The sequence below is a fragment of the Cygnus atratus genome, chromosome 1 (assembly GCF_013377495.2).
Source record: "Cygnus atratus isolate AKBS03 ecotype Queensland, Australia chromosome 1, CAtr_DNAZoo_HiC_assembly, whole genome shotgun sequence".
Classification (NCBI taxonomy): domain Eukaryota; kingdom Metazoa; phylum Chordata; class Aves; order Anseriformes; family Anatidae; genus Cygnus; species Cygnus atratus.
In genome coordinates, this window is record NC_066362.1 from 194,058,595 (window position 1) to 194,069,075 (window position 10,481).

The window sequence follows — 10,481 nt, forward strand, 5'->3', positions numbered from 1 at the left end:
ACAAGATGCCAGGACTGCAGAAATTTTGCAGTGCTTATTGAAATCATAGTATTCAGCAGTTTTGTGGGTTTCAGTGTTTGCAAAATGTAACTTTTTTGTGCTTGCTTGTTTGCAGTGGGGTCAGCACAATGTCTATGAACTACTGCTGACTGCTTTTATCTCTATTTACATCTCTCTTCACAGTTTTTAGCTCCATTTTTTATTATTTTTTTATTTTTAAACTCGGACAGTGGCATCACTTGAGCCTGAGCAATAACTTGAATATCTTACATTGCCCAAGACTGGCAGGCTTTGAAGTTGCCATATGTCCTTGCCAACTTTAAAATCTCCACTTCCTAGAAAAGGCTTTAGGGTCAATGCACTAAGGTAACAGAGAGCAAATTCAGGGTTCTGTACTTAGTTCTCAGCTCTGTCAAAGTTTTTTTTTGTCTACCCTTAAAGAAAAAAAAAAATCACACACTACGTCTGTGATGTTTTTTTCTGAAAAGGGGGAACACTGCTGATTTTCACTGCCACTTCAGTATACGTGTTTGCACAGTGTTTTGTCAGTGTCTCTTCATTTTGTGTACAGGGAACAAACAAAATCTGTGCCTCTATATGGGCCTCTTGCCATTAGTGTACTATAAACAGCAGTAGAAATAAAATGTGCAAGAAAACATATTGGATCATGTATATTAGCATGGTGAAGGCTCCCAAGGGAATCAACCAAATGTGCAGAAAACACAATTCAGCAACAGTCCATGCACAGAAGACTCATTACACTTTCTTTCAGAGATCAATTTCTGTCTTACAATTTTTGTTTACTCTGTGCAACAAAATAATTATAGACTCCTCACATTTTTCACTTTGAATGTTATCTAATCACATGCAGAATCTGTTCAAAACAGTGGGCTGTGATTTTGCTTTTTTCATTGTCTTATAATAGCTAAAGGCCCAGCTTTATGCATCTCTTCTTACACAAATCTAAAAAGAAATTGTTTTCATAAATGTTGCCTTTTTTTCCAGTTAGCTAACCTATATTTATTAACGTAATCCTGAAAACACTTAGGAATAATTTGGGATTATTCTGTCATAAAGAACGATGGACTGATCACATTTTTACAGTAGCAATTAGCTTCTAAATTAAATTCTCTTATTTCAGAAGCGAAGGTCCCAATGTCACAACTGACAAAGAGAAGTTGGATAAAGGTAAAACACTTTTTGTTAAACTTGGCAAAGTGCAATGATATACAAATGCTGGTATACAATTATTCTCCCTTAGGTGCAAGAAAGCTCATTTCAGGGAATTTGGAAATCACAAGAATTTTAATTGTGCAGTTTAAAGTTTTTCATTTTATTTACAGATTTCTGAGATATGTTTGGTACTGTTCTGCAGAACAGTGATGCTCACAACTTCACAAAGTCTCAGGAAATAGTTCCTAATACTGTTTGAGTAACAGATTGAGCTTTTTCACAGTCAGCTACACTGATTTTTATTTGTTTCCTGTTTTGTCAACAAGGCAACATCAATTGCAGGGTAGTGTGTACCAGAAAGTGTTTACCAATGTCTACCGGAAAGCTGCTTGAGGATTTCCATGCCAGAATAGCCTCCACAAAAGAGGAGAGTGAATTCAGATGGAACAGGACCTCCACTTGGCATCCACGCTCATGGGCACGTGTTGTGATACAAGTCTTAGCAGCAGCTAAGGTTGGAGTGACCCTGGGGAGACAGTAGTCATCAATGAACCTTCAACATAGTAATGCCCATGTATGTCATAATGCCAGATTTATACTATTTTCCACCTTGTAACTCAAAATCACATATTTCTGTCATTCTAGACACACAGATTCATTGCCTGCCTATAGCTGTTAGATTGCCTCTCTCAGAGAAGTAGCTTTCTCATTGTTCTACAGCTGTAGAATGTAGAATTTACTTCTCATGAAGTAAATTAAATTCATGTTTTTAAGGAAGACAGGTTGTATGAACTAATCACTTTACATGACCTGCTTTACTACTAATCAAAAACACTTTTAAATATTCAAGGCTTTTTCCTGATATTTAACATTTCTGATATTTTTTTTCCTCAAGCTGTAAATTAGTTTGAAAGATAGACAGGAAGTCACTTTAAGGATCCCTGAAGTATAATTAGTATTAATGCTTTAGAATTATATTTCCTTACAGAAACAAGGAAATGTGGTGTCATATTATAAACTCCATGATGTTATTTCTCATCAGCCAAAGCAGCATTTATTTAAAATATAACTGCCTCTGTATAACTACTGAAAAGTTGCAGAATTTGCTTAAAAATTTGTAAAACTCTTCTATTTTTTATCAAATAGTACAATAGTAGCAATCACTCCAGCAGAGAGGAGAAATAAGCCAGTGTAAGTTATTGCAAAATAATCAAAAAGTGCTGTTTTCTTCTGCCCATTTATTCCCACAACCCATGTAGATATTCTGAGACTGTGTTTATATGAAGATACTGTTTCAGAGACCTCAGTGGGACAACAGATGCCTAAACCACAGCATTGGGGAGGAAAGAAAAAGTAGTTGTCTAAGCATGTTTACTTTCAGTGACAAGGAAGTTCTAACTTGTCCCTAAGTGGTGACTCACTGGGGTAGGACTATAAAAGTAAAGGTAACTGCTCTCTAAAACATCAGGGCTTCAGACTTCGCAAATCCAACATGATGCAGTCAAGGCTTTCAGCTGTCGTCTTTTTCTTGTTGGGTTTGTCATTTTGTCTGACAATCCCTATTCCTCTTGAAGATAGCCATGAATTCACAGAGGAAGACCTTCAGTTTGCAGAGGTACAGTATAAAATAATTAATTTGCATTTTTTATAAATACTTTTGTAGTTACAGCTGTTTGGAAATCAGGCTTATTACTTATTTTTACGTTCTTAGCGCTACCTCAGGACTCACTATGATCTCCGTCTGAATCCCACTGGCATAATGAAGAAGAGTGCCAACACAGTGGCATCTAAACTTCGAGAAATGCAGGCTTTTTTTGGCTTGGAGGTGACAGGAAAATTAGATGAAGAAACATATGAGCTCATGCGGAAACCAAGATGTGGTGTCCCAGATGTGGGAGAATATAACTTTTTCCCTAGAAAACTCAAGTGGTCAAAAACAAATTTGACATACAGGTAAATGCATGGCATTTTGAATGTTATTACTGTTCCTTCTTTCCATGTAGCTTGTTCCATAGGTTGCTCAGTACATGAAGTTGATGGGAGAAGAGTGTGTTCAAGTCTGACAAAATTTAAGTTGCAGTTTATAATCTTTACAGCCCTACTTTTGGAAAGGTCCCCTAGAACCACCATACGGTCTGAGGAAGTAAATACATTTTTTTTTTTTTTATTGGACTTTTTCATGTAGGAAAGCCAATGTGGTGTAAGCCATTCACTCCTGAGCTGGCCTCCATATAAACACTCTGGGCACATCCATGGTTCCAAATGAAAGAGGGGTAGGGACTGAGCTTGCGGAACTTAATCATTAGGTTGGCTCTGTTTTGGACCAGGCTTGTTGTCTGCTCCACCTAGGTCTGTCCTGGACAAATCTGCTCAAGAGGGGTTATCCCAAAGCAGTGTGCATGCAAAACAGTCTGTGTAATGTGGCTGTGAGACATGGGACTGATCCTTGTCCCTCTTCCATTTCACAGCCCAGTTGTAGATATCTTTGCTTGGTTAGATGAGTCCCTCACTACACCATGTCCTCAGGCAGTTGGCCCTGGGTAGCAGATTCCAAATATAAAATCACTGAACTCTTTCAGAAATACCAGTCCAGTATCTGGTAATAATTACTTTAATACTGGTGATTCAAGACTACAGAAAGTTCTTTAGTTCATGTTTGTTCCTCCAGGAAGTGAGAGTCCTGAGATATTTTATATGGCATTAAAATAGTTTTAAGTTAGTGATATGGTTTGACTTGATGCCAATCTGTCATTTTCTAAATCCTCTGGTGCATATAAAATTTATTATAGAAAGCTGTTGGATCATTTCACATGTCTCTGAGTAACTGCAATGGAAATGGTTATTTTTATTTCTTGGAGTATTATATACCGCTGGCTCTTTGGTTTTAGATAAGAACAAAGGGCAGAAACAAGCAAAACTTTTTAATAAGGTGTACAGTCAGATAAAAATGTATTACACAGTTGCTTCAATCTACACAATTTAACTGGAGATATTAATCTTCTTGATAGAATTATGAATTACACGTCAGATCTGAGACGTGCGGAAGTAGACAGAGCTTTCAAAAAAGCATTCAAAGTTTGGTCTGATGTGACACCACTTAACTTCACCAGAATACGAAGTGGCATAGCTGATATCATGATCTCCTTTGGTACTAAAGGTAACACAGAACAAATTCTTTTTCATTATAGTTATATTGCTGCCAATTTGATAAGATACAATATAATTGATTTCATTGGTTTGAATGTTGTTTTATAGAACACGGCGACTTTTACCCCTTTGATGGACCCTCTGGATTACTGGCTCATGCCTTCCCCCCTGGTCCAGACTATGGAGGAGATGCCCATTTTGATGATGATGAAACTTGGTCAGATGATTCTAGAGGTAACAGAGGTTCCTGAGATTATTTCTGACAGTGATAGATGGATAATTTCTACCTTTTGATGTTTGTAAATGGTTTGTTTTGTCTGTTTTCCTTTTTTTTTTAATCAGTATGTTCACTGTCTATTCATAGGAAGCTGGGTTTAATCCCCAGTCATAAATGGGAGTATAACATATGCCTACAATAAGTTTTAAGATGTACAAATCGTAAGTGGAGTGGTTTAGAAAACAAACAAACAACAAAAAAAACCATGTACAAGCTATTCTGTCAGCTAGACATTTCACCCTGCTCAAAGGCAGCTAGCTGGGAATGATCTTCCTAAAACTTGCAAAAAAGCATATACTTAGCTCAGCTGCAAGTCAGCTACTTATATCTAATTTGAAAATTCTTCATCTTGCCTATTCAGAAGAGAGCTTTGAGCTTTAATAGAACAAAACATTTTTTTTCCATAGTGTTATTTCACCTTCCTGGCATCAAAGCTAATTGATGCAGTACCAAAACCAACACAAGCTCTCCATTGGAGGTGAATTCCCAACAAATATTTTCTTGATTTTAGTGGGACTAAGACTTCACTGTAGATCTTCCCAGTGTTGCTAAGAAATTTCAAGGAACCTAAAGCTGCCTACAGAACACCATTGTCAAATAAGATTTAGCTTGAAGAACAGCTATGAGATAGTCAACTGATTGAGCCCTTATTAAAACAAAACTTATAGTCACTGGAAAAAGACAATAAGTTATACATCACTTTTCCATTTCTCCAATTATCTCCTTCATTATCCCACATTAAAGCTCAGTGTTAATGTTAATTGAGTAGTTAAGTCCACTTTGGTTAGCCAGGGTTATAAATTTTCTTTCATTGGGGTTTGTTGTAGGGTATAATTTGTTTCTTGTTGCTGCCCATGAATTTGGTCATTCACTGGGACTTGAACACTCCAGAGACCCTGGAGCTCTGATGTTTCCAATTTACACATATACTGGAAAAACTGGTTTTGTGCTTCCTGATGATGATGTGCAAGGGATCCAAGAGCTCTATGGTAAGTCTGTATAATATATATATTTCTGGTGTCATTATAACCTGTTACAGATGCACTGCACTGTTTCTAAAGAGCTGCAGATGCTCACTAGCAACAGTCATGACTGATTAAGTCCTAATCACTGAATTCTTGGCAACCAATCTTTAGGAACAGAATTCTTTAGGAGCAGAAGATGCTCAGATTTAATAGTTCAGTGGAAAAAGAAATAACATTGAAGTAACTTTTCAGTGGACTGCTGCTAGCTTTTTCATGTGGTGAGGGACTCGTAGATTCTTTTGACCTTTTTACCACATAAGAGAAGGTGAAACAAGGAGAAGTAGAAGGGAGAAACAAATATTCATTTTTCAGTGTTCCATCATGGAAAGAATAAAACTTTTAGGGGACCTTCAAAACTTAGGATAAAGAAGGAAGCAAGTCCATTTAATATCTTTGCAACACAGCTGAACTACAAAGTCCATTAACATATTTGGCTAAAGGAGAGAAGGAGAAAACTGTTTTCCCCAATATAAATGGTTTGCCCATTATGCTTGTATTCATCACAATTTTGGGGAACTTTTCCATGTCCTATTTAATATTATGATCCAGGAAAAGTGAAAGAAAGTTTTTAAACCTATCATACTACATGATTCCAGGTGCTGGAGACAGAGATCCAAACCCAAAACATCCTAAAACACCGGAGAAATGTGATCCAGAATTATCACTTGATGCAATAACAGAACTTCGTGGAGAAATGCTGGTCTTCAAGGACAGGTAACAAGACTGCTATATGATGGATTGTTGGTACTTGATAAAATTTGAGCAAGAGAAAGAGACGTTTCAGTTTTTCACTAAAGATTTGAATAAACATAAATTTAAAAAAGAAAACCCCAAATCTACATAGATGCCTATAAGAAGTTACATAATATGTTTTTAGGCAGGATTTATAATGCAGTTACAGACTTGACTGCCCAATGATGTGAAGTGAAGCTGATGCAGCTGAAGGCTGACCCCATTTTTACAGAGTTTTCATTTCACAGGGCTTTCTTCAATATGCAAAAAATTTACTAACATTTATCTGAATGAAGTTGTACTTTGAAGATTCACCTTTGTCTTTCGAAATGATAACAGTACATGAATGACAGAATTGGTCTGCAGTCTGATGACTGAGGAAAGTCTTACCACGGCCTCTATGTATTGAAAATTGTATGTTGTGAAAAATGTCATTCTCCATTAATTCATTTTTAGTATAGAACATCGAGGATACTGCTATTTTGTAGTCTGACACTAAAAATTCAATATTTTCTTTTTCTGAGCTAGGTTTTTCTGGCGACTGCACCCTCAGATGGTTGATGCAGAGCTGGTTTTAATTAAATCATTTTGGCCAGAGCTTCCAAACAAAATAGATGCAGCTTATGAAAACCCCATTAAAGATCTTGTCTTCATGTTTAAAGGTGAGTTTTTTATTTTACTGTATGTAGAAAATATATATATATATAGTCAAGTTCAGTAAGTGATCAAGAGGTAATCGATGGAAGAACATAACATTCTATCCTCCTTGTTCAAAAGACAACCTATGAATGCTGGCTTCACCCCATGCAAACTTACACAACCTTCAGTAAGTTAGCACATGTACACAAGATCAGATGCCTAGGATTAAATTTAGCATAAATAGTTTAATACACACAGAGTACATGGCCTAAGAATCTGTTAGTTTTATGAAAATAAGGACCCTGACATCCTCATTTTATCCTTCTCTCAAAGCTGAGCCTTTTTACAGAAGACTAATACATAGTTTGTTCTTATTTTCAGGAAAGAAAGTCTGGGCTATGAATGGCTATGACATAGTTGAAGGCTTTCCTAAAAAGATATATGAAATGGGATTCCCAAAAGAAATGAAAAGAATAGATGCAGTTGTCCATATTAAAGACACTGGCAAGACTCTCTTTTTTACTGGAAATAAGTACTGGAGGTAAGCTGCAGACAGAGTGGTGCTTTTTTTCAGCATCCTTAGTCATAACCTGTCCAGAATATTCAAAAAATCAGTTGGGGGGGGGTTCAAACCAGGCACTTCATTGTGGCTCAGATGTTGCCAGTGTGTGGTTTTCATGGGTGCAACAGCTGTGTAGAATAGAAGTCTTGCATGCACATTCATGATAAAAATATGCAGTCACAGCCTGTAAAAGCTAGAAAAGTAAAAGAAAGGAGAGAAGAACAAATTGCCCTGATGCAGGAGAGTCTGGATGTCTCCTAGATAAAATTCCTATCTTGCTTCCTAGAGTCACTTGTGCGGCACAAGCTGGATATTAGTGCTGGTCTGTGAGAGCAAGAAATCTGTCTTACCCTAGGATGGCCATTTTTTCCTGGCCAGAAATGGGGTTGACAGCCAGGTCATTTGTATAATCAAGAAAGATGTCACCATCCCTTCCCAGAACCTGTGTGTCAAGCAGCCTTAGGGTAGGCTTGCAGCGCTGATATGTCCAAGTACCATCACCTCCCTATAGTATGTATCTTATTGTCCTGGTTTCAGGTAGGACAGAGTTAATTTTCCTCCTAGTAGCTGGCAGGGTGCTATGTTTTGGATTAGAATGAGAAGAGCGCTGATAACATGCTGATGTTTTAATTGTTGTAGAGCAGTGCTTACACCAAGCCAAGGACTTTTCAGCTTCTCGCTCTGTCCTGCTAGCGAGCAGGCCGGGGGTGCAGCAGGAGCTGGGAGGGGACAGACCCAGGACAGCTGACCCAAACTGGCCAAAGGGGTATTCCATACCATCTGACGTCATGCTGAACAATATATAGGGGTGGCTAGCCGGGGTGGGGGGCCGGCTGCTCGGGGATAGGCTGGGCATCGGTCAACGGGTGGTGAGCAATTGCATTGTGCATCACTTATTTCATACACATTATTACTATTAATACTATTATTATTATTATTATTATTATTATTATTGTTATTCTTTTCCCTGTCTTAATAAACTGTCTTTATCTCAACTCACAGGCTTCACTTTCCCGTTTCTCTCCCCCATCCCGGAGAGGGAGGGGGGAGGGTGAGCGAACGGCTGTGTGGTGTTTGGCTGCCAGCCGGGCTAAACCACAACACTTATATACTTCTGAAAATGTAACTTTACTGGTTTTGTGATTATTGGGATTGTACTTCTGGTGTAAGGGTGCCCTGGTTATTACACTGAGTTTCATTAGTGCACTAGACATAAGGTACCCAATGGCTGCTGGCTACTCTTGATGTGGATAAATTCAATGCATACAAAGGACACACACCAAATCTAAGGCTGTCTAAATCCTCTGATTTTTTATTTTCTTTTATGTTTAATGTAGTTATGATGAAGAGACAGAGGTGATGGAAGCAGGCTACCCAAGACTGATAGAGGAAGAATTTGCAGGAATTGGTGATCGAGTGGATGCAGTCTATCACAGAAATGGTATATAGCCCAATTAACAAAGCTTTATTACAATTAGTTGTGGCTGAAACCTGAGATTAACAACCTGTGGGAAATTCTGTCATTTGTAATTTAAATTTATTTATTTATTTATTTATTTTGACATCAGCACTTCTGTTCTTGCCTGAATCAATTTTCTGATCTCAATTGCACTCTGGCAAAGATGCTCTTATGAACTGTGGAGATATGTATTTGAGAATCCAAAGGAGACCTTGCTGAGGGAACCTAAGCGATATGCATAATACAAATGCATCATAATGTTTCTATTTCTTCAAATCCAGATCATTCATAGCCAATTTTTCCAGGAGTGTTTCCAAGTCAGAGACTTAAAACCAGGGTTTTCCTGTTAATGTTTTCCTAAGAAAATGTTGTATAATAATAAAATACAGAACTCGACACTAGGTTAAGATATTATTTATTTTAAAAAACTGATCCAGATCATACAAATGGAATGAAGACTCTCAAAAATTTAGCTCAACATTTTAAATACTAAATACTTTTTAAATACTTTTTACTTTAAATACTAAATATTTTTTTACTAAAATGTTGCAAGAGTTATTAAACATTAAGACAAAACAGGTAATTTTATTTTGAAGGAAAATTTTAATATAACAGATTTTTCAGGGTTAATTTATTTTAATTTTCTTTTTTCTTAGGTTACCTCTACCTCTTCAATGGATCTTTGCAATTTGAATACAGCATCTGGAGCAAAAGAATTGTCCGTGTCCTGCACACTAACTCCATATTTTGGTGCTGATTACAGTTGAATGACATGTTACAGGCTGCAGAGCAGCTTGTAGTACATGGAAGTAATAATATGGGCATATAGGTTTATTAGAGGAAAGCAAGTTTCTGTGAATATGCACTGGATACCTAGAAACAAATGTGTACTGTATATACGGAACTCTATAGCTGTATGTCAGTCTGGAACTGAATTAACTTAATAGGAAAGAAGAAGAAATGATAAGCATTTCAAGGGGCATTACACCATTTAAAGTTTGTCTCTCATTAAAGTGAGATGCTGGATACATCCTCCATGATCATAAGCACTACTAATTTCCAGTAATCTATGCATGTCTAACATCTTCTCAGAATCTTCTAGCATTTCCGAAGACATCGAGTTGATAATCCCTGGACTGTGTCTTTTTAAAACTAACCCTCCTGCTCTTTGTAAAATTATTTTTCAAGTACTGGGGATTCAGACGTAATGAATGAGTCAGGACTGCATGGTAATGCCATGAGCAGCATAACATTAGGTTGCAACACTGAAGTTAGAAAATTCAAAGGTATTTGAATGGGAACATCCCCCTAGAAATAGATGCCCATATGATATTTGGAAGAAGCTGCAGGTATAGAAATATTGAGGTGTCATCTCAAAGCAGACTGAAGAGCAGGAAAAGGGAACAGTATTCCCTACAGAAATCATCAGTTAGTATGGCACTGGGGAAAATAGAAAGTAGTGATACC

General features: G+C 37.2%; 1 protein-coding gene across 1 annotated transcript; it reads left to right on the top strand.

The window, feature by feature from the left end:
* The first annotated feature begins 2,668 nt into the window (after positions 1-2,668).
* LOC118245926 (collagenase 3-like) lies at positions 2,669-9,771 on the top strand. Its single transcript, XM_035542539.1, has 10 exons — positions 2,669-2,788; positions 2,885-3,126; positions 4,182-4,330; positions 4,429-4,554; positions 5,425-5,586; positions 6,219-6,336; positions 6,883-7,016; positions 7,375-7,534; positions 8,893-8,996; positions 9,671-9,771. The coding sequence occupies exons 1-10, from the start codon at positions 2,669-2,671 to the stop codon at positions 9,769-9,771; spliced, it is 1,416 nt and encodes a 471-aa protein (XP_035398432.1).
* The last annotated feature ends 710 nt before the right edge of the window (positions 9,772-10,481 follow it).